Source organism: Hipposideros armiger, unplaced genomic scaffold, assembly GCF_001890085.2.
Source record: "Hipposideros armiger isolate ML-2016 unplaced genomic scaffold, ASM189008v1 scaffold_239, whole genome shotgun sequence".
In the NCBI taxonomy this organism is placed as follows: Eukaryota; Metazoa; Chordata; class Mammalia; order Chiroptera; family Hipposideridae; genus Hipposideros; species Hipposideros armiger.
Window position 1 is genome coordinate 674270 of NW_017731589.1, and position 23450 is coordinate 697719.

Here is a 23450-nt window from a genome sequence, read left to right on the forward strand (position 1 = left end):
CGACCACTTAGGGATTCTTGGCCAGCTTGAGGGACCTTTGCGGGCGTTTGCTCTCACTCCCCTGACACCCTGGATCCCGTGGTTGTATGTCGAGGCGACACTGAGGGGCTAGCTGCTAGAGCAGGAGCCAGGGCCGGGCCTCCCCGTCCACGTTCTGCTCTGTCCCGTTACCACGCCTCCCACCACCGCTGTGGTTGGCCTTACAGCCTCAGACATCTTCCCTAGGTCTCTAGCCTGTGCCTCACTACCCTGTCTCTGGCCCCCACAGGTCAATTCTCTCTCCCCTTCCCGCAGACCTCACACCCAGGGTCCCACATACCTCTCACTGCACAGGGTCCAGCCCCTGAGCTCTTAGGCACCCTGAGCCTGCTATTGGTCCACGCCCAGCATCTGACACACAGTGCCCACCCCCAAACGCTCACCCTTCAGCTGGGACTTGGCTGGACCATTCCGGGATCTTGGGTCAGATACAGGTGGGTGAGCTGCCGTGTGGATTCTCAGATCGCCCTGTCCTTCTGCGTCACCCAGTGTGCCTCTTTCTGAGCATCCGGGCTTGTCTCTCAGCCTGGCCTCGTGTCCTGCCTGCCAGGCCAGGCCCCGGCCAGGCGCTCCGGAACCCTGCCCAGCAGAGCCAGTGCTCCCAGGCCTCGCCCATTCATTCTCACCTCCGCCCCGCCCAGCACACTTGTGCCTGGTCTGCCTGCTTCCATCCTGTGCCTGCCACTCGCCCGCTCCCCATCCATGCTGACTGACCCTCTTTCTGCTGACAGCTGCTGCTACGCCTTGCACTTCCCAGCCCCAACCCTGCGTAGACTCGAAGCTTCTTGTTTCTGTTCACGCCCATTGAGACTCACAGGGCCTTGGGCTGCCTGCTTTTGCCCGCATCTGCTGCCACTGCCGCTGCTGCTGACGCTGTAGAGCCCTTGGGTGCCTGTGTTTTTGGCGACCACCGTCTGTGCCCTCGGCACCTGCTCCCTGACATCATTCTTAACCTCCCACCTTCCTCCGCTGCTAGTCCTGCTATACCCGGGGCACGCTGTCCTCCCCCGTCCGCCGCCCATGTCCAGCTCACGGCCTCCTCACCGTGGCACCTCTGCGCTCCCTGCCCCGTGCCCTCTGCTGCCTGCTACACTGCTGCCTCCGTCTGCCATCCTCCTGCGGGCCCTCCCATTCTCTCCCATCTTCATGGCGGCGACTTTATTTTTTCTTTCCATTGTTTCCATGATGACTTCACTTGCGCCATTGTCCCTGAGGTGGCCTCCAGACATGTCCGTCTCCAGGGGTGCATCTCGGGACCTCCCCCTCTCATCGTCACTGTTGGGGCCACCCCCTTTCCCTCATCGTCCTCCCCAGCAAAGCCACGCCTGCTCTGTGGCTGGTGGCCTTGTGACGCTCCTGCTGGACATGGCCGTTGACATCCCCAGTGTCCCCCATGACTTCATGTACTCGTTTTGTTGCCACTCTTGCCCCGTTTCCTGTCATGGGGTTGTGCCCCCTCTGGGCTCCTGGGGAAGCCTCTGGTGGTTGGGGGCCTCTCGGCTCACCAGTCTGGCTGGGGCAGGCTGCACCCTCTGCCCCGACCGGCTCTTCTGTCCGGAGACCCGGTGGCAGTGGTCCCATCCACCTTCCTCCTTCCTGGGCCAAAGGGGCAGAGGCCGTGGCGCCCAGGAGAGGCCCCGGGCGGGCACTGACGGTGGAGCTGCAGGTGGCGGCCTTGGCCCCAGTTCTCCCTGCTCCTCTGGCTGTGCTGCCCCCTGCTGCAGTCCTTTGCCCCCTCCCTGTGCCCTGGCTCCTGTCAGCCTGGGAGAACTGAGGGATGTGGGGCCGAAGATGGACTGCTGGCAGCCCAGCCGCCGCCGCCGCCTCCTCCTCCTCCGCCTCCTCCGTTTCCTCCTTCTCCTCTTCATTCCGCTGCCGCCTCTCCCCAGGCGCCTGGGTCTCTGCCCTCACCAGTGCTGACCAACTTAACGCGGGGCTTGAGTATAACTTGCCAAAATCTTTATTCTTTCGATATTTGCAGATATGTGCCACTGTTTCCAACTTTTCATCAACAAAAAGGCCTTTCCAACTCCTTCCAAATTAGAAGACCAGGTGGTGACACACAGCACCTCTGGACATTCTCCCCTGTGCGGGGCCGGAGGCGGGCCGGGCCCTGGGACTGCTCTCAGATGAGAAGCGGCCGCCGTGCTCCCCACTCCAGAGACCCACAGGAACCTTTGTAACTAACCCCCACCCCCAGGGAAGGCTAGGAAGCTGGAGCCCGCGGCTGGGGGCTGCCGGGGACCAGGCCCGGCTGGACGCGCTGCGCCAGGCTCGCTGCATGGAGAAGAAGGGAGCTCGGCCCCGCCCCACGCCCAAGCCAGGCCAGCGCGACACGCCCAGAGGGGCGGGGCGTCCGAGCGCCCGGCCCCGCCCAGCTGCTCCTGGGGGGAGCTTTCCCGCCCCTCCCCTCCTCTGCTCCTTCCTGCATGGACTTCTGCGTTCCTGCTCCGCTCTGGACGCCAGCCACCGCCGCGCGCTTGCCTTTCCCCTCTCTTGGCCTCCCCGTTTCCTAGGATCCGCTTTGGGGCGGGCTCTGCCCCAGGAGCCTGGCAGGGGCGCAGGGCCTCTTCTGGCCTCTCTCCTCTCTCTCTCCATCCACTGTGCCCCTCGGGCCACGCCGACGAGCTCGGTGCAACGTGCCGTGTGGTGTCTGTGCCGCAGACGGGCCATTGCCCGCTCACTTCTGGACTTTGTTCTCCCCGGTTGTCGTGCCCTGTGCTCCCGGCCATCCCTCGGTCCCACCGTCCACCTCTCCTCGCCCCTCCCCTTCTCTTACGCCCCAGCCCCCTGGGCTGCGCGCCTCTCGCGCCCTCGGTATTTCGTGTCCTTGCTCTTTTGTAAGGGGCGGGCCCGGCTCAGTGACCTGTGCTGCTCTGTATGGTGCCGTGTGTAAGAATAAACCCGTTGGAATACTCGTGGTCTCAGTTCCTTGCGGGCCCCGCCGCCCCGGCCCCGCCCCACTGCTAGGGCCTGCCCAGGCAGAGGGAGGGCGGGAGGGCCGGGGACACCAGGTGGGCAGCTGCTCCCCGCCGACCCTGGTCCCCTCTAACACGCCTCTTCTTTTCTCTTCCAGTCTCGGAAGGGTGCCGACTTGGACCGGGAGAAGAAGGCCGCCGAGTGCAAGGTGGACAGCATCGGGAGTGGCCGGGCCATCCCCATCAAACAGGTGAGCACTCCCGTCCCCTGCAGCTGGAGAGGAGCTGAGGCCCAGGAAACGCTAGACGACGGTTCTTTTCCGGACCTCTGTGACAGGGGAGGTGGTGTGAGAGGCGAGCACGCCTCCTGCCGGGCCTGAGGTTCTCCTGCCAGGGACGAACCTTTGGGAAGAGTTGAGCGTTTACCGCGGTCTGGGCCTGTGGCTGGAGCAGCCTGTTCACTGGGCTCTGCCTGTACCTCCTCACCACCACCGGGGGGCAGCAGAGAGCCACCTGCCGTCCTCAGCTGCTCTCCAGCTGGTGGTTCTGGAGTTGGGCGACCTGGAGGGGTAGTCCCGCTGTCTCCTCCAGAGAGGGCTGAGCCTGGGCTCTCTGGTCTACCTCCTCTTCTCCCAGAAAAGGAAGAGAATTCACCAAAGAGTACCCTGAGGTGTACACACTGAGGAGCATACTGAGGGCTGGTATTCCTCTAGGTTCTGTGGCACAGCCTTATTATCCGTAGGAGCTTCCGTTTATTTGTAAAGAAAAAAACTTAGTTGAGGTGCTACCTCCTAGTCTTCCCCAACTCCTTTCTGAGTCACTGCCTGGCAGGGCTGGGCTGCCAGAAACGTGGACCCTCCCAGACCTGTTGTGGGTCCCCGTGCTGGAAAAGACATTGAATGATGGAGGGCACCTTTGTGCAGAGATGGCGGGAGGGGCAGGGCTCTAGAACTGCTGGGCAGATGGGGGTAAATCGAGGAGGCGTCCCTCAGGAGCTTAAGCAAGAGCCTGCAGGCTGAGATGCCCACCAGGATGGGGACAGTGACCTGGTTGTCAGTCTGTTGTACCCCCAGGATGCTGGGCTTGGCAAAGACCTTGGGAGCCAGTGGTTAGAGATGCCGTGTCTGCAGGGGCCATGTTGTCAGGTTTTGGCCACAGAGGAGAGTGGTGTAGCCTAGAGCATCAGGGCTCCGCTTGGCCAGGGCTCAGGGCAGGTTTGGCCTGCCAGGCAGGGGCTTTTGGGGCCCATGGGCAGTGTGACCAGAATTCATGTGTTAAGATTGACGCTCTGCGCCTGCAGTGAAGATCCATTTAGAATGGAGAGCCGGGGGAGTGTGTCAGGGTCCCGGAGGGCAGGATGGGGACACTGCGTGGCTCCACGTCTGTGTTTCTGCTTCAGCCCTCCCCTGAGATGTCATTGCACTCACATCTGGCAGGGACAGCTCTATTGGGTCGGCGTACGTCTCCCCCCTGCCCCTGTTTGTATCTGGGTGCAGAATTGGCCCCCACAAACCTGTTGACAGTGTGATCACTTGTCTCTGGGACTGTGTAAACAGAGTGCCTGCTAGGAGGGCTCTTGCCAGTGATGTGCTAACAGAGGACTGTCACTCCCTGCCTGGGGGACATGTGCATCCTGAGTGTTTGCACCTTTAATAAATAGAACACTTTTCCCAGGCGTCGCTGTGATATAAGGGTAGCCCCAATGCCCTGTCCAGTCTGGGGTAGAGATGGGGCTGACATATCTGTTCCCTGAAGACCCCACATATGGGGGGTGCAGGAACTGTGGGGTGGGGGCAGAAGCCCTGTCATCCATGAACTAGCACCCGGGGCTCTGGTCCAGTGGGGGGCATCAGCTAGGTGGCATGGGTGTTACAGGTCCCTAAACCTCAGGGTCCCTTAGTAGGACAGATGCTGCACAGTCTGCCAGGGCCCTGGGCCGCCTGCCCGCGGGAAGCAGGTAGGCTGCCGGTGCTGATGTGGCAGCCCATCACACAAGGCGTTTGGGGGCCCGCCTGTCTGTCGTTGGGCTGGGGGACTCTCCTATCCCGATGGCCGTTCCTTGCGCTCCCCCCCCACCCCCCCTTCCACTTCCCACTGCCCAAGGCCCGTCCTTCCCGCCTGGTGTCCCGTTCTCCCGACGCCTGCCTTCCCCTCCCCCCTGCTCCTGCTGGGAGTGGAGATTGCATTTCAGTTGCCATTTGCATTCCCAATCAATCCGGACTCCGCAATTAAGCCGGCTGGCGGAGCTGGGCGGGAGGCGGCGGCGGGAACGGGTCCTCTGGGGGCCGTCGCCTCCGCACCGCTCCCATTCCGCCCCAGATTGCTTCCTGCTCCGCCGTGCGCAGCCGGGCCGGCCGGGGAGGGGGCGGGGACCCCCGGAGCTGCTTCTCCCTCCGTGGGACGCACGACGTGCGCGGGGACCGCGGCTCGGGGCTCGGGGCGGGCAGGCCCGTCCGGCCTGGCGCCGCGGCGGATCGGGCCGGGAGGGGAGTGGGCGGCAGGTCGATTCCCGGGCCGGCTGCGCGGGCCTCGCTCCGCCCACGCCCGCCCGGGCTGCGGGCTAACGAGCTCATTACCGCCGCCTCCTCCCTGGGAGGCCCACGTGAAAAGGGGCGAGAGTTCGGGTAGGAGCGGGCTTTCCTCCGCGCCGCCTCCTGGCCTCCTGCTCGGAGGAGGGGGGCCTCCGTGAGTGAGTCCACACTCCCCCTCCGTCGGGGAAACTGAGGCCCAGGCAGCGGTATGGCTTGTTTGATACTAAGGGCTAGTGGGTGATAGAAGGGGCTGCAGAGCCTGCACCCAGGAGGGAGGGCAGGGTTTGGGGGTGAAGGATTTGAGAAGGCCAGTGCGGACTGTCCGAGGAGAGGCAGGGGCGGGAGTGGAAAAGGCGGGTGTGACCTGAGCAGCTGTAGGGGGGCGGCCAGGCCCCCACACCACTCTCCCGCCCGTGCTGAGGGGGTGGACATGAGGCTGAGAGGCTGCCGTCAGGGGAGCGGGCGGTACTGTTTTCCTGGCCTGTGAGGTGGTGGGTGGCACGCCCGGAGGCAGGCCACCAGGCTCCTTCCTTCACAGGCTGCGAGTTCCAGCCACCCTGCTGTGGCGTGAGGGGCGTGAGGGCCTGGTGAACTGCACCTGTGAGGACAGGGTCTCCCAGACCCTGAGGCTGTGTCCTCAGATGGCAGGTCCTCCACCTCCCGTCGCACAAGGGGGCGTAGGGAGGAGGGAGGTGGAAAAGTAGAGAGTGGGGTGTAGGGCCCTGCCCTCCACCGCTCTCCCTCCTTGGAGGAGATATCAGACCGGAAATCGCAATCACCTGTTGGCTGCTGCCTCCGGGCTGAGCCTTGTGTTGGGCAGAACTCAGAGGGGAGGAGGAATGGAGTTGGGGCTCACCTCCCCCCCTCCACCAGCGGATGCCAGAGAAACTGCTTGCTTTCTCATACCCGAATCTTTTTTTTTTGTACAATTTATTTTTCAGTTACAGTTGACATTCACTATTATATAAGTTTCAGCTGTATAGCACAGTGGTGAGACATCCACGTAATTTGTGAAGTATTCCCCCCCATAAGTCTAGTACCCATCTGACACCATAGTTACTACAGTATTACTGACTGTATTCCCTGTGATGTACTGTACATCCCGTGGCGGTTATTGTAGTGGCAATTGGTACTTCTTAATCCCTTCACCTTTTTCACCCAGCCCTCCAACCCCCTCCCATCTGGCAACCATCAGTTTGTTCTCTGTATCTGTGAGTCTGTTTCTGTTTAGTTTGTTCCTTTATTCTGTTTCTTAGATTCCACATCGAAGTGAGATCTTCACACCTGAATCACACCTGAATCTCTTAACCCCGACTTAACTGCTTGTCTTAGGGCAGGGCCCTCCCTTCCTAAGGGACAAGCTTACTGGGCCCGTTTCTCTTGAAGCCCCTCCTTTTTGACACCTGTTGGTATGGACTCAGGGTGCTTTCCCCGCTCTCCCCACCAATGCTGATCCTGAGTTGTCCCTGCTTGGCCCCCAGTTTGTGATTCTGACTGTGTGGCTGTCCCCCTGTGTGTGTGTGTAGGGGGGTGCAGGCCACTGGGGGTAGCACAGCCCCAGCCCTCCTGAGTTTGGGAGGAGGGTGCCCACAGGGTGATGCTGGTTCTGGGCAATCTGCCGCACGCATACATTCATGGCAGTCCTTGTCCTCTGCACCCCAGCTCCTGTCCCCGCCCCCTCTCTCCTGCAGACTTTTGTTCCCGGGAGAGACCAGAGGCGGGTGAGGGCTTGTCATTAGAGGAAGGCAGCAAAGTCTGTCTCTGGGCATGGCTGCGTTTCCTCTTCCCACTTTCAGGGTCTCTGACAGCCACACAGTCTTGGTTGGCTTCTCCTCAACCCATCCACCAGATGTTTGCTGGGTGTCAGCTGTGTCCCAGGCATTGTCACAGTGCTAAGTGTGTCAGTGAACAAGACACAACACACAAGTCTTGCTCTCATGAGCTCTTACCCAGCCCCTGCCCATCTGACCACACTCGGGGTACCCTATCTGCTTACAAGGGGAATCTGGTTGTTGGGTTCTATAGCTGGGTGTTTCTGCTGCCTGCCTTGGAGGGGTCCGGCGTTCTGGGGACATTGAGGGGCTTTCTGCCCTATTCTGGGGCCACTGCAGAGGGCAGAAGGCCAGGGCCCTCGTAAGGTCTCTGTGTCCCTGCAGAGGTCCAGGCAGGACCACCACGCTGGGAGGCCATCTGTACCCCATGTCCTGTTGCTGACACAGCTCCACAGCCTGGGGAGGGAAGACACCCCCACCCTGGGGAGGCGGCCCTCAGGGGCTGGCTCCTGTCTGACTTGGCCTCTGTCCTCAGGGCATCCTATTGAAGCGGAGCGGCAAGTCCCTGAACAAGGAGTGGAAGAAGAAGTATGTGACACTCTGTGACAACGGGCTGCTCACCTACCACCCCAGCCTGCACGTGAGTGTGGGGGAGGCTGGCCCTGGGGGCAGATGGACAGGAGCAGAGTGCAGCGGGCCCGGCTCAGGGATAGAAGGGAAGCAGACCTTAGAGCAGCGGTTCTCAACCTCTCACAGGGGTCGCCTAAGACCATCGGAAAACACATATTTTCCGATGGTCTTAGGAACCGAGACACCGCTCCTCTATCCGTCTCCAGGCCCACATGCAGATACGCCCACATATGAGTACCCGGCGACCCCTGTGAAAGGGTCGTTCGACCCCCAAAGGGGTCGTGACCCACAGGTTGAGAACCGCTGCCTTAGAGGGTCTCAACTCAAGACTTGCCCTTGAGTTGAGAAAGGACCTCGCTTTGGTGGCTTGGGAACTGCACAGGCCCCGGCCTGGGCTGAAGTCTTACACCAAAGCTCCAAGTTGTGGCCGAGCCCGTTGCCGAAAACTTTCCCCTGGGGATGGTCACCCAGGCTAAGCTGGGTGACAGTCAGGCTCTGCACCCTACGTTCTGCTTGTTTTAAGAGCTGGTTGGGCCCATCTGTGCAGAATTGCTAAAGTCTGGGTGCCGGGGTCGCCAGCCTGTTTTCCCTAGGGAGTCACACCTTTCAGGGAGCCCTGGGCTCCTGCGCCGGGGATGACGGAGAGCAAGAGGTTTAGCCAGGGCTTTGGAGAACGGCGTGGGGCCTTGGACAGGTCCTCCTGGGAGGAGGCGAGTGGGCTGGCATTGTTTGCGAGCAGAGGGGTCAGGGGGTGTATGGCCTATGGCCCAGGGTGGGGGGGTTGCAGTGATGGTTAGCGTGGCTCCCCCACCCTTCCTTCTTCCCCCTCCCCTCACTGCGTGGCTCCAGCACACAGCTGTCACCAGAATCCATCTCTGTCACCACCCCACTGTGGGGCTAATGAGTTCTCCTGTGAAGCCCCTCAAGCACAGCACGTGGGCTGGCCCCACCCCCGGCCCAGAGGCCCAGGGCCTGCCTCAGAGGGTCCCTCGCCTGTCTTTGAATCTGTACAAGGCTTCAGGGAGGCCCGAGCCGGGAGTGCATGGTTTGGGCTGGCTCTGGCCGTAGCCTGGTCAGGCACTGCCCGGACAGCCCTGCTGAGAACATGCAGAGATCTGGCTTGGGGACAGCCGGTGGCAGTCCCTTTCCAGCCCAGCCAGAGCCCAGCCTGGCCCGTGCCTGATTCCTCGGGCACTGGCGCTCCCCCTGGCCCAGGGGACAGCACTGTTAGCCTGTTAGCTCCTTGGTTCCCTTACTCCACAGGGTGGGAGCCTGTGGGTGCAGCGTCTGTATCAGAAAGACGGCAGAGCCGCAGTGTTTCCCATCCTGGGGTGGAGCCCACACTGGCGCCCCCTAGCCTGGCTGGTTGTCCCCCACCCCAGGCAGAACGCGTGGGCTCTCTGCTTAGGCACCACCTTGCCTGCAGGGCTGGGAACTGGCTTGTCTGAAGCATCCAGGTTCCTGCACCTTTCCTCTTTGCTGTGTTCTTACCTGTTCCTTCTGCTTTGTGCTGCCCTAGCTGGGCACTGCGCGCTGTCCCCTCTGCTTGTCCCAGGCCCCAGATAGCGGAGGAAACCCAGGGTGAGGGGCGGGGTGATGGCGGGGTCTGGGACATGGAGGAGAGGGTCACATGTGGTGCAGAGGAGGCCCGAGGGAGTGCTGCTTTTACACCCAAACTGCAGAGCCTAGGCTCACGGGCTTTGTTGGGTCATCAGAGTCACCCAGCCAGTGGCTGAGCTAAGACTTGGACCCGTGACTTTGACTCTTAAGCATTACCCAGATTTTTCTGCACGTGCCAAGAGCACTTCCCTGCGGGGCTGGCTGAGAAAGTCGCTGGACAGTTAGCATCGGGGCAAGTGTTGCCCATACTTACTGTCGCTTGTGGTGGGCCAGGCTGGGTCCGCGCTCCCCCGCCTCCCAGCACTGTGCTTGTTGAGCTGCGTGTAGCGTAGGGGCCTGGGACAGGAGCGCAGTGGCAGGGCCTCGGGCTCCCAGGCCTGTCCTAGCTTTCTTGCTAGGTAAGCCTAAAGCCGGCTCTGCTGGCCCAGCGCGCCAGGCCCCAGCCTGGCCGGCTCCCGCTCTCGTGGCGAGACTGAGTGAGACACTCCTGTGAGAGCCTGGGCTCCCCATCTGTCACTTCTTCACTGGCTGCCCTTTGGCTCCAGGGTCAAAATGCATGTCCTTCTCCCACACTGTATGCCAAGAGGAACTGGCCCGTGCGGATCGTGACATCATGCCCTGTAGGTGCTTCTTGTCTCATTCAGGAGACGTGAATCAGACTCAGAGCTGCGTGGTAACGCAAAGGAAAACCAAGCCCCGAGGGTCGCAGCGGGCTGCCGTGTGAACGGGGCCTGAGTTTGCTCCGGGCAGAGGCTGCTTCTCCCGCCACCCGTCTCGCTCCTTCCTTCCTTGGTTTGCTGCCACACTCCAGTCACTGGCTTACCTGCCGTCTCTTCCAACCTTGAGCAAGCTTAGCTGCTGGCAGTGAGCAGGCCCCCTGCCTCCCTGTGTGCCACCCTGGCAGGGCTCCGTGGAGAGGTGCAAACAGAACTCTCGGCCTAGCCCTGCTCCCGTCCTGGGGGACAGTTCTTGGTTGAGCCCTGAGGGCAGCAGTGCTGGTGACTCACCTGCTGATGGAGGCCTGGTCGGGCTGCAGGGGCTAGTGGGCAGGCCTCGGGCCTCACGCCCGATCCTCGCCTGGCCCAAGAGAGCCCGCCACAGCCTCCCCCATTTTGCAGCCAGCGGAGCCATTCACACAATCACCTTCTGTTAATTCTATCTGCAACATCAATTAAATTGTTTGTAGAAACTAATTGAATGTGGCTTAATCACACATCTTAATAGCTTTCCACGCTCTGAACTCGTTGTTAATTCCAGTAATAAAACGAGATGAGAACGCTGGCTGGGTAATTAGTGAGGAGGCTGGGGAAGAAATTGCTGTTTGATGGTGGGTAATAAAGGCAGCCGTGGTGACCGCTCTCCTGAGCAGCCGCCGCCACTGCCACCGCCGAGCTCCTCGTTCTGCTGACGGAGGGAAACACGCTGCTCTGCCCCTGACACTCCTGGCCCGCTGCTGCTCCTCACTGCACTCTCCTTGGGGCCGGGCCCACCTCTCCGCCCGGCCCTGGAGCTGGCCTGGCACGGAGCGATGGCGCGGAATCTGCCTGTCCGTGCGGTCAGAGATGCCGACAGGGCCAGTCCTTTCCCCTTCTGTCTGGCGTCTGGCTCCTTGGCCCTGAACGGAGTCCCTCTGTGCAGCGCTTGTTGTTGGCATAGGGTCGGCTTCTCCTGCCATGTCCCAGCCCAGGCACTCCAGGGCTGTCATGGGGCCTGAAAACTGTTGCAGCTACTGCGACCTCCTTGTGAACTAGAGCAGCCCAAGCCCCTCCCCCAGGAGAGGGACTGCAGCTGTGGCTTCAGCCCAGCCAGCTGTTGACAGTTGTCTGGAGCTGGGGATCTAAGATGTGGTTGTGTGCAGGGACCGGGGATGGGTATGTGCCGGGACCAGGGATGAGTCTATGGAGGGACTCAGGATAGGTACGTGCAGAAGCCGAGTCGCTGTTGGGGCTTGGCGTGGGGAAGGCCGAGAGTGAAATCACACACTGGATCCTGGGCCAGCGGTGGGCCGAGTTTCCTGGAGAAGGGACGGATAGAGTGGGCACTGGGTTGGCAGGAAAGGGGCTCCTGGGTTAGTTTCCTTTCCAGCCACCGTGGTGAGGCTCAGAGCAGGGGACAGAGGCCTGGCAGGGCTCAGCAGTGTTGGGGTATGAGGGTGTCAAACGAGTGGGCGGAGACTGCTCAGTGACATTGCTACATGGTTCTGAGACATGAAGCAAACACCCTCAGAGCAAGGGGTGCCTGAGGCCAGGCACCTGGCGCTGTCCCTCAGAGGACTAGGTGGTGGCAGGAGGGCATGGATGCCACCCAAAGCTGCAGGGAGGGGACGCGTGCTTGGACACATGCTTCTGGGGGCTGCTCCTCGCCTGGTTGGGTGACGACGTCTGATGCCCCAAAGTGGGTAAGAGGAGGGGTGGGCCTGTAAGGACATGAAGGCTGCACCTGAGACGGTGTTGAGCGCTCGGGGGCACTTTCGGGGTGCAGACTTGTCCCAGATGTGCTCTTGAGGGAAGAGGAGCTGATCCCGAGTCCAACCAATGAAATTCTGTGCCAAGTGTCATCAGTGCCACCCACCCGGCTTCCGCTCTTGGAGTCCCCAGTGGGGGGTGAGGACAGGAGTCAGCAGTGGGGAAAGCTGGGCCTGGGGAAGCCTAGGGACAAGGACAGGGACAGGGCTCTGCTCTGCAGTGTCCCCCCCCACCCTGTGGTCACTCCGCCATGGGGCGCCCAGGCCAAGGTGGCAACAGCGGGGATGGTGGGCTCAAAGCACCGAGTGGTTCCCATTCTGGGTGTCCCCCACACACACTGCTCTACTTCCGGGCCCTCCAGATGCTGACTGGGGGGCAGAGTGGGAGGAAGTCGGTCTTTAGTGCACAGGCTTGGGAGTCAGAAAAGCCTGGGCTTCCATCTGGTGCCACCGCCTTCTGCTTGTGCGACCTTGGGCACGTGAACCTTTGTGAGCCTCAGCTTCTTCGCCTGTAAAGTGGGCCTAGTGACACCTCCCTCCTGGCTGGTGTGACGATTATGTGAGGTACCGTGGCACATAGAGAATACAGCTGTAGTGCAGTGACTGCCCGGCACCCGAATGGGCAGGGGATGTGATGGCGATAGTGGTTGTTACTATTACTGCTGATGGAGGGGATCCCCGCTGCGACCTGTGGAGCCCTGGGCCTCATAATGCCTAAGAACAGCAAAAAGAGTCGAAGGCTTCCCTCTATCTTCCATAAGCGTTTATTGTCAGGCACTGTTCTAGCGACTGGAAACTGCCTCAGACTGTAAAAGTTCTCGATGCCCCAAGTGCTCAGTGACCAGCCGCCCAGAGCCGGGGGAGCCAGGCGCCTGCTTCCTGTGGAGGCTGTCAGTGTCTCTCCCTAAATCCCGCCTTGGTCCAGTACTCTGCCCCCCGAGCCACCGTCCCTCAGCTCTGTTCCAGGCCCGCCCCTCGCCCCTGACTGGGACCCCTCCTGGCTGACACCCCCCCACACCCCAACCCCAGAGCTGTGTGTGTGATCTGCACTTGGGGATATTCTGTGGGCCCCACAGCCCTGCTCTTAAACTTGGGCTTGGCCTCCTACACGCCCCCAAGCAGCACAGCGGGGAGAGACCCAGGAGTCGGGAGGGTCGGTGCCCGAGGCCAAGAGCTGCCCAACGGCGAGCTGCCCTAATGCCTGTCGTCTCACCCCCGTGGCCCTTAGGATTACATGCAGAACATCCACGGCAAAGAGATCGACCTGCTGCGGACCACGGTGAAGGTGCCGGGGAAGCGCCTGCCCCGAGCCACGCCGGCCACGGCCCCCGGCACCAGCCCCCGGGCCAACGGGCTGGCCTTGGAGCGGAGCAACACCCAGCTGGGTGGGGGCACAGGTGAGGGGGCTGCTGAGGCGGGGGGCGTGTGGCGAGCATTGTCCCCTTTTCTGGAAGAACGGGGAGTGCTGCGACGGGGGCCTAGGGGAGGCATTAAGGGGCCTCGCTCCTCCTCGGCTGGGTCCCCAGGGCCTTAAACACGCTTTCCACTCGCCGTTGTGCTGTGGGAGCAGCTCAGCCAAACGCGTTTGCCGGAACGCTGCCCTCGTGGGGTTAGAGGTAGCAGCCGAGGTGCAGCCGGAAGGTGACTCATGGATGAGAACGGGGCCAGGTAGCCTCATGCTGACAGGTGGCATCGGCGGTCCTGGGACCAGCTCTCCTCCGCATCTGGAGCTGAGGCAGGTGACCGTGGGCGCAGGACCTCGGGCACACACGGCCAGCATCTCAGCCCCGCTTGCCATGTGGGGTCGGCCTGGCAGACATCCTCGGTCTGCAGTGAGGTGGGGCCTCTGCTCAGAGGGGACGGAGTTTAGAGAGAAGCTGGGGGCCCAGCAGCCTGGAAGGGGCCGGAGCCTGAGAGGCTGAGCCCGAGGTGGCAGCTCTTCCTTGGCCAGCTGTTAACCTTTCCAGACGACACTGTGGGTCCAGGTGGCAGGAGGGCCCCGCGCCCCTTCCCGGCCTTGGCCCTGTCCGTTCCCTCGGCCACCGGTGCCTGAGCCACATGGCTCTTCGGAGGGCTGTGCCTCCCATGCCCCGTCCCCTCACCCCAGACCTGCCTTGCCTTCTGGAGCCTTCCTCCTAAGACCTTAGTTTCCCTCACGTTGTCCTGGATAATTGGATGTTGTGTTTCACCTGGTCCCAGACAATGTCCAGGCCTCCTAGGTGCCACTGTCTGCCCCTGGGCTTAGCTCTTCGTAGCACAGGTGTGCTGCCTTCCCCAGGGGCGTGTGGAGATGCGGGGTGTTTCTGCTTGTCGCGTGGTAGGCTGCTGCAGACATTCGGTGGGCAGGGGACCGGGGTACTAAGTCCCTAGAATGGATGGGACAGACCCCGAAGAATTACCCTGCTCAAAATGCCGATGGGGCCCGCACTTAGAAACTCGGGATTCAGGAATCTAGGCTGGACGACGGCCTCCTGAGTGCGTTCCTGTCTGAGGAGAGGGCCCTGAGCACCTGCCCTGGGGCGTGTGCCAGGCCTGGGGTCACTGGGAGAGGGGAGGCACCAACAGCCACCTGCTGAGTGACACGTGCCAGGTGCAGGAGATCTGCCCTACGTCAGGCCCCGTGTCCCAACTCTGTGACGTTGGGATTGTCATCCCCATTTTATGGGTGAGGAAACAAGGGCTCAGAGAGGCTTAATAACTTGTCTGTAAATCCCTCCAGTAAGTGGCAGAGCGGGGGTTTGAGCCTGAGTGAGCCTGACTCGAGAAGCTGTGTTGTCCTCAGCCACCCTGAGCTCAGAAAGAAGGCCCTGACCTGTGCAAAGGGAGAGCTCTGGTGGACGAAGGGTGGGAGGGAAGGAGAGGGAAAGACCGCCACCCCCCAATCGGGGAGGGGTGCCCACGGCCTCCTGTGGGGGTGTACTACAGGAGGGGTCTGGCTCCTGGCTGGATGGCAGAGACCAGAGGCAGGGTGCAGGCCCCAGGGCTCTGCCCGAGGGCGGGTCAGGGCTGCTGGGAAAGTGCTGGCGTGCAGGGGAGGGGGCTGGGGACCAATCAGGACCCTGCGCGCTCCCCCTGAACTGCTTGCAGACAGCGAGCGGCAGCCTCCTGCCTGGCTTGAGGTTCCTGTGGCATGCCAGAGGAGGAGGAGTACAAGAGCCCTGAAGGCGGTAGCCAGAGGGAAGGTGGGCTGTTACCCCAAGGAGGCAATCATAAGGCGCGGTGCAGTCACGTTCCCGGGCCCTGGCGGCCTTCACCTGGGCAGCAGAAATGGCCCACGGAGAAGGGAGGTGCAGCACACTCACGTGCGTCGTTGCCAGCTCCACAGACCCGCCGCCATCCCCAGCACACATGGACGGGCGTTCACCCCAGCCGGGTCCCCTCCGCCGCACGCCGACACCGACCTCACGCACACTCACACATGTCTCCTGCTCACCGGGCGATGTTAACATCTCATTATCTTTGTTACTGTAATTACATTATCCGCTGCTTTATGCAGAATTATCCTCCGAGGACTAATTGATGGCTCCATGTTTAATTCATTAATCATTAGCATCAAATTCGACAATTACAGTGCACACTGATTGTGGGATTGCAGGCGTAATGAGGGGAGAATTAACAAAGAAAAGGGAGAGCACTTTTCCTCCCTTGGGGTTTGGGTTGGGGGGCTTGGGGACGAAGTTGGGCTTGTGATCTTTGGGTGGGGCCAGGGATGGGGGTGAATAAGATTGGAACTCAGGAGGGGACGGAAGCAGGAGTGGGGGGAAGCAAGGTGTCTGAGAGGTCAGGAGCTGAGTTGCCCCCTGGAAGGTTTCCGGACCCCAAGAAAGGCTATGTTTGCAGGGGCCTGGTAGGCCCGAGCAGGAGGGGGGCAGGATCCTGAAGAGGAAGCCAGCATGTTGCCTTGGGGAGGCTGGAAATGGGGTAGCCAGGGGGTAGACTGGCTTCGGTCGCCGCCACACGCATAGTAATAAGCACCTACTGTGTGCCTGGTCCTGCCTTGGGTGTTACGACAAATACAAGAGAAACACAAAACGTGCCCTGATGTCCAGAGCACTGGGGACGTCGGCCTGTTCCTTTACCTTCTCATGGCTTCCGCTTACAGCTTCCCATCCCTGGGCTTCCAGAAAACCGGCCCGTGGCCTCGCAGGGCTGGTTAGAGGCCTCCGTGTGCTGCTCGCTCTCCAGCTTTGTACAGCTTGCAGACCTCTCTCTGCCTCCTTACTGGCCCCCAGCACCTGGCCGGGTCCCCCACTTTCGGTTCAGACACCTCGGGCAGGGCCCGCCCATCCTCAGACTTCCCACAGCCATGGCCTTCTGGCCTCGGGGTCCCACCCTGTCTTAGGTGCACTAAGCTGAGAGGGCAGCCCCGTGGCTGTTCCCACGAGCTCTCCACAAGTGACAAGTCAGGGTCTCGGGAGGAGGGAGAGAATTCTGAGGGCACTCATGGCCCTGCCTGCCCGGGCCTGGGCACTCCTGGAGCCTGTGGTTCCCCTTGGCTCTGCCGTTCTTCCCTGATGGGAAACGAAAGATTAATTTTCTCCAGCCCAACAGGATAATTACTAATACTAATTAGACATAATTACTTGAATTTGATACACTTATTTCTCGTCAGAATGGCAGCAAAGCTGAGGCAAAGCAAATAGCATCTGTGGATTAGAATATAGGGTACAGGGCCCTGACCAGGAGGGGAAGGGGGCTGGGGATCATGGCCAGTTGAGGGGCACTGCTGTGCCGGGGGTGTCAGTACCACTCCCCCCACACTTCCAGGTCCCAGGGAGGGGCAGAGGTGTGCACCTTTATGTTCACCGGGCGAGGAGGGGTGTGAGGCCCAGGACCGGCTGCCTCCTAAGGCATGGAGAGCCTGTGTGAGGCCTCTGGTTCCCCAGTAAGACTGGCCCGGTACCTGGACCCAAGATCCCCTCATGTCTGGTTAGCCTCTGCTGCAGTTTCTCAAAAGCTGTGCCCACAGCCCTGTTTTCAGGAAAGCCTGTGTGTGCCCTTCCCCCAGCCTCCCCTCGCAGTCTGACCCTTCCGCCTGCCCCTCAGGTGCCCCCCACTCAGCCAGCAGCCCAGCCTGGGCTGGCCCGCGCCCCGAGGGGCTGCACCAGCGCTCCTGCTCCGTTTCCAGTGCCGACCAGTGGAGTGAGGCCGCTGCCCTGCCCCCAGGTACGCAGGACTCCTTTAAGGGACCAAGGAAGGCAGCCCTGTCACATCCGCGCCTGGGAGGCTGTGATGGGACCTGGCCCAGGCCGAGGGGCGGGGCCCAGTGGAGCCCTTGGGACCGGAGTAGGGGCTCTAAGCCCCTCCAGCCTCCACTTGCTGCCCGTGTACCCCTTGGCCCTCCCCAGGCCCTTGCCAGCGGCTGGCGCTAGAGACCCGCCCTCTGCGGCTTCCCAGCCGCCGCCAGCGGTGCTGCTGGTGGCTCTGGCATCCCCATCAGCCCCCTGCGCAGCCAGCTCATCAGCCTCACCGCAGGGGGACAGGGAAGCAGAGCTGAGTGGGGAGGTCGGAGGCTGGGGGCTGAAACACGTTCTGCAGGCGGCAGCTCGGCTGCAGGGAGAGGGTCCCCGCAGACAGGGTCCAGGGAGTAGTCCAGACAGGTGGTGCCCCCACCCGCGCTGCCAGCGCCCGAGGGCCGAGGCCCCGCCTGCCTCGGTGGTTGAGAACCCCGCCTTCCCCGCCCACCCCACCTGCTCTTTCCTTGGCTCTTCTTCATTTTCTGACCTTTTTGTCCACGTCCTGTACCTGGCCCGCATCTCAACTCCTACCTTTTTCCTGCCTCTTTAGCGAGTGCCTTCCCTGTCTTCCCCCTCTCATCTCACTCATGTCCTCACTGTTCAGCCACAGATCCTGTCAGCAGCTCTGCCCTCCTTCCTAAGTGAGGGTGTAAATGGGCAGAGACCCCTGGGCGCCGGGAGGTAGGAGGTGGCTACCCGCAAACCTGCCCCGCCTACTGCTCCCCGCGGGGGGGCCGTTAACTCTCCTCCCTGATTTGCCCCCCAGAGGCCTGACCCAGCCCGGGCTACCGTGCTGGCCGCAGGAATCTGCCCAGCGCCTGACCCAAGTCCCAGCCCCCTGGGGCAGTGAGGGTGCAGGGCCTGAGAAGGCGAGCTAGGGCCCTTCCTGGGTCACCGCCCGGGGGCTGGGGCTGGCCTTGGGGGGGCCCCACTGTTGAGTCTGGAAGGAGGAAGGCGGGGAGGGGGGGAGCATGTCTGCCTCTAATGAAGTTTGACATTTAGTGGTGAGCGCCGGGCGGGGTGTGGGAGACGGGAGCTTGATTAGCGCGCTCTAATTGACAGTAATTAGGCAGCTCCCTGATTGTTTCTAATTCTGCTATTAATTGTGAGGAGCGGGGAGTGTGATTGAGGATAAATTTGGTGCGGAGCTGCTGGGGCCTCAGCTCCCTGAGAGTCCCTGGGCCGCCTTCCACCCCTCCAGGCCGCAGAAGCCAGCCTGTCCTCCTTGCCTTTCTCTGCCTCTGCCCGATTTTCCTGCACCCTCCTCTCCCCACCTTCCCCACCGAGGCTGGGGGGGCTTTGGGACTGGGACTGGCTGGGTAGACCCTTCCCCAGGGGGAGAGGGCGTAAGTCTGGCTCTCCCAGGATGGCCCCTCTGTCCGTCAGGGTGGAGCTCCCAGGGGCACTAGGCAGGACTTGTGCCCTGTCCCCACCCTCCCTTCTGCCCACACTTCTCCAACTCTCCCCTCACCAGCCAGTGGTCCAGCCGAGGTGCTCAGTTCCAGCCCCAAGCTGGAACCTCCCCCATCTCCCCACTCCAACCGGAAGAAGCACCGGAGGAAAAAGAGCACCGGCACCCCCCGACCAGATGGCCCCAGCAGTGCTGCTGAAGGTTAGGGGGACCCAGAGGGAAACTGGGGCCCAGGAGGTGGGCAGTGGGACGTGGGGATAGGGCCCTAAAAGGAACACCCTTTTTTTCTGTGTTAGATTGAGCACTTTCCAGTAATCATTCCCAGGAAAAGTAGCCCCACAACTTCTTTTGGTAATCTAGACCTAGTATCTCAGAAAAGCTTTCTTCTGCCTAATTTAAACGCTTTCTGTTAAAACATGAGCTTCTTTTATTTTTATAGAAGGTAAAAGACCGCAGGCTATTCCTCCAATAGCTTTTCCAAGTCCCGCAGAAAAGCGGGCCCTATGTTTTCTGTGTCTCTTGTATCACCCATGGAGTTGAATGCGTGCTGGGCTCATGCTAGGTGTTTAGTCCGTGTGTGCCGATGGGCAGTCTCTCTCCTGGGTTGTCTGTAGGCTGAGGGAGTCTGGCTCCTCGTTTTTCCGTAGGCCCTTTTACGTAATCCATTACCATCGTTTTCTGTAAAGTATCTTCAAAGCGTCCCTCTGCTCAGTGGTGGAATCTCTTGGGTCCCAAATAAGTGACGTACTGATGCCTAGATTCTCATTTCTGCTGCTGGTCAATGACGGTTAGGGGTGTGGGTAGGTGGGCAGAGACCACCTCTGTGGGAAAGCGCCACCTTTCCCAGCCAACTTGTGATATGGTGATGCCTAGTGTCCATGGCAGTGTCCACCTGGCCCGGGGAACTAGCCCCGAATCATGGAGATGATGTAGTTCGAAGGCTGTGTTGAAGGCAAGGCGATGTGTGGGATGGTAGAGCCTGGGGAAAGGAAGGCGGCCCGCTTTCTTCTTCTGGGAAGGCAGTTCTGTGACGCGTACCCTTAGCGCAGGAGGACTCCAGGGGGTGCCAGTGTCATTGAGGTGAGAGGCAGCCCTGGGCACAACATGTGGCTCGCCCACAGGTACCTGAGCTGTCTCTCCAGCCCCATGACACATTCACACTGCTTGTTAAGCACCGTTCACCCATGGGGCGGTGACCACTGGGAATGAGACTCATGGGGCCTGGGGGAGCCGGGCTTGGAACAGCTTGACCACGTTGCTCGGGGTCACAGTCCAGCCCACAGTGCCTGTCACTGCACATGTCCCTGGGTCCCTCCCTGCTCGCACACCCTAGCTCGTGGAGAAAACCTCCCCTCTCCCATGCACTTGCCCTTCCTGCCTGTGGATGCCAGGGTGGCGGGGGAGGGGCCCAGCTCCCAGGAGCCCCACGCTGACGCCGTCAGGAATATTGGGTTTAATGAGCTGCAAAATGAGGCGGCTGCAGCTGACATGTACGGATGGTGCCCACACCCGCCTTCCCCCACCCTCTCCCAGCATCGCCTCCTAGCACCCAACTGCATCCTTCTCCTGATGCTCAGCTCTTCTTTCTCCAGGAAGCACCCCTTTCTGATTTCTAGGCCCATTCCTGGCAGCGCCACTGATGCCCAAACCTTGCGCCTCCGTCAGTTTTTTCACCCAGGCTCCACAGGTGGTCAGGAATGGAGGCTTGAGGCTCCCACCAGATTTGCAAGTTTGCTCCCTGTCCCCCCCGGCCCCCCACCCCCTTGCAAGCTGTCCTGGAGGCCTGGTCCTTGAGGCTGGGGCCGGGGAGGTGGAGGAGTGCCAGGAAAGCAGGGCAGTGAGTGCACTCGTGGTGATGGCATGTCTCTGGGTGGCATGCTTCTGTGATGGTGGTAAATGCTCCCGTCCCCCACAGAGGCAGAGGAGTCGTTTGAATTTGTGGTGGTGTCCCTCACGGGACAGACGTGGCACTTTGAGGCGTCGACAGCAGAGGAGCGGGAGCTGTGGGTACAGAGTGTGCAGGCCCAGATCCTCGCCAGCCTGCAGGCCTGCCGCAGTGCCAAGGACAAGGTTGGCATGGAGGCCCTGGTGGGGTGGGACCCAAAGGTGGTCTTACGACTGACCAGCCACCCCTTTTCTCTCCCGCCGTGGCAGACTCGACTGGGGAACCAGAATACAGCTCTGGCTGTGCAGGCCGTCCGTACCGTGCGTGGCAACAGCTTCTGTATTGACTGCGATGCCCCCAGTGAGTGCCAGGGCTGGGGCTGGCAGGGCCAGGGTTGGGGCGGTTTAGAGAAAGTGCACAGGAGGCTTTCGGGAGGCCCAGGAGGAGGGCAGGGAGGACTGTCCCGCTGGTCTCACCGGTTGCCTGGGGGCTTCATCGCGCTTCCTGTCCTCACCTAGATCCAGACTGGGCCAGCCTGAACCTTGGCGCCCTGATGTGCATCGAGTGCTCAGGGACCCACCGGCATCTGGGCGCTCACCTGTCCCGGGTCCGTTCCCTTGACCTCGATGACTGGCCGCCGGAGCTGCTGGCTGTCATGACCGCGATGGGCAATGCCCTGGCCAATAGTGTCTGGGAGGGGGCCCTGGGTGGCTATGCAAAGCCAGGGCCTGACGCCTGCAGGTAAGTGGATGGGACCTTGAAAGCTGGTCGGGCGGGGAGGGGACATCGGTGCTCCTCTGTGGGGAAGCCCGGGGATGGTGCCGAGTGGCCATGACAGTGCTAGAAGGGTTAAAACTGGCCGTTGCTCTGCTTGGCAGTTGGCCCCTTGGGGTTCCCCTCCCCCTCTCTGCCTGTCACTCAGGCGCCTCACAACAACAGGCCCTTTCTCAGTCGTTATCAGCAGGTCAGGGGGCCAGCAGGAGGCGCATGCGCAGGGCCCTATCTGCGCAGTGGTGAGAAGGCCGGAGCCTGAGCTCTGAGATGGGGAGAATGGGTGGTAGATAGGGTGGTGCTGGGCCCCCAGTGCAGGCTCCCACCCGCTTTGTTCTAGCAGGGCCAGATAAGCTGCCACAGGAGCCCTGCCTGGAATCTTCCTGCCCTCTCGGCCTCCCACACCCCTGCGGCCCCCAGGGGCCTCCCTTCCAGCCGCCTCCACACCCTGTGCATTGCCCACTGCCCCTCTGTAGGCCCTGGGTTTCTTAGGCTTCTCTTTGCTCTGCCACTTTCTCTGTTTCCTCCCTGTTCCCTTCTGGGGCATTTCTGTCGTTGCCTGGCCACCCTCCCTGGCCCTCGCCCTCGGGCCCTTCTGCGGCTCATGTCTCCGTGGACCTGTGATTGCAGAGAGGACAAGGAGCGCTGGATACGGGCCAAGTACGAACAGAAGCTCTTCCTGGCCCCACTGCCGAGCTCGGACGTGCCGCTGGGGCAGCAGCTGCTTCGGGCCGTGGTGGAGGACGACCTGCGGCTGCTGGTGACGCTGCTGGCACACGGGTCCAAGGAGGAGGTGAACGAGACCTATGGGGACGGGGACGGGCGGACGGCGCTGCACCTGTCCAGCGCCATGGCCAACGTCGTCTTCACACAGCTGCTCATCTGGGTGAGTCGCGGGCTCCTCTGACCACTCTGGCGTCCTGTGTACCCCAGCCCTTTGAAAGCCACCTCCCCTTTTCCTCCCCAAGAACCCACCTTTCCTGCCATGTCATGCCAACCGGGAACGCGTGCTTTCTTCTGCAGTATGGGGTGGACGTGCGGAGCCGGGACGCCCGGGGCCTGACTCCACTGGCCTACGCTCGCCGGGCCGGCAGCCAGGAGTGTGCAGACATCTTGATCCAGCATGGCTGCCCTGGGGAGGGCTGTGGCTTAACACCTGCCCCCAACAGAGAGCCTGCCAACGGCACCAACACCTCTGCTGAGCTGCACCGAAGTCCTAGCCTCCTTTGAGGCCCAGGCAGAGGGGCCAGAAGGACTGCGTAGCCTGGGGACCGTCCTCCCCACAGGCACTGGGGAAACAGACACAGAATGAGCGGCAGGGACACGCAGAAAGGAAGAAGGAGAGGAAAACAAAGCGTCAACGAGGAGAAGAGCTAAATGGGGGAGACGCTCAGAGGAGACGTCTGGGATTTGAACTGCAGCAGACGGTGTGGAGGTGTTTAGCCTCTGCCCTCCGGTGCCATTGCGAAGGGACAGGACCCTTTGGAGGTACCTGGGAGGAGAGGGGAGCAGGACCTCGCCCTCCTCCAGATTCCTACCCTCTCGTGCCAGCCCCCCCGCAAACCTTCATCCTAAAGCGGAGCCACCAGGGCACAGGTTGGGGTGCTGGATGAGCGATAAGGGGGTGATCTGTGAGTCCCGTGTAAATTTGTACATTGGAATATTTATGTTTGTGTACATATTTGGTGTGCGTGTATGATGAGCCAATAAACCAGACCGTGTGTGTGGCCTTGTTTCCCCTGTATCTCTCTGCCCCTCCCCAGGTGCCCCCCATCTCTTCTACTTTATCCCCGTCTTCTCACTTCCACTGTCTGTACCCTGGGATTTTCTCCCCTCTCAGTTGGTTTGAGGCCCCGGGGGTGTTTCTTCCAGCCCTCCTGCTGGGGTGTAGTTGAGTTTGTCAGCAGCACTGGCCGTGAACCCTGATGGGAGCTCTGGGAGTTTCTCTCCCACTCACCCCCCACACACAGCTTTTCCAGCCAGCCTCCTCATTTTCATCAATATTCTGTCATGGCAGTAACCCCCTGCCCTGCCATGCACTGGCCAAAGGTCACCAAAAGGGCGGGCGTACGCACTGTCCCCTCCCTGAGAGCCTGGGAACGAGGCAGATGGACAGAGAGATGTTTGCGTCAACTCACAGGAGAAGAGTTCTGGGGCCGCCGCAGGTAAGTG

The 23450-nt window shown here is 61.4% G+C and overlaps 1 protein-coding gene across 4 annotated transcripts in view; it reads left to right on the plus strand.

Annotated features, from left to right (window-relative positions):
* The window catches only part of AGAP3 (ArfGAP with GTPase domain, ankyrin repeat and PH domain 3), a 56605-nt gene extending 33596 nt beyond the window's left edge, over positions 1–23009 (plus strand). For 2 of the 4 annotated variants that reach the window (XM_019655369.1, XM_019655366.1), the window contains exons 9-18: positions 3116–3208; positions 7796–7900; positions 13203–13371; positions 17021–17140; positions 18686–18823; positions 20538–20692; positions 20777–20867; positions 21026–21248; positions 21909–22164; positions 22302–23009. In XM_019655369.1, coding sequence (XP_019510914.1) covers positions 3116–3208; positions 7796–7900; positions 13203–13371; positions 17021–17140; positions 18686–18823; positions 20538–20692; positions 20777–20867; positions 21026–21248; positions 21909–22164; positions 22302–22508 — 1557 coding nt within the window. In that variant the 3' untranslated portion in view covers positions 22509–23009. The remainder of the gene's footprint in view (positions 1–3115; positions 3209–7795; positions 7901–13202; positions 13372–17020; positions 17141–18685; positions 18824–20537; positions 20693–20776; positions 20868–21025; positions 21249–21908; positions 22165–22301) is intronic. The other 2 variants (XM_019655368.1, XM_019655367.1) reach the window with 2 other exon arrangements.
* The last annotated feature ends 441 nt before the right edge of the window (positions 23010–23450 follow it).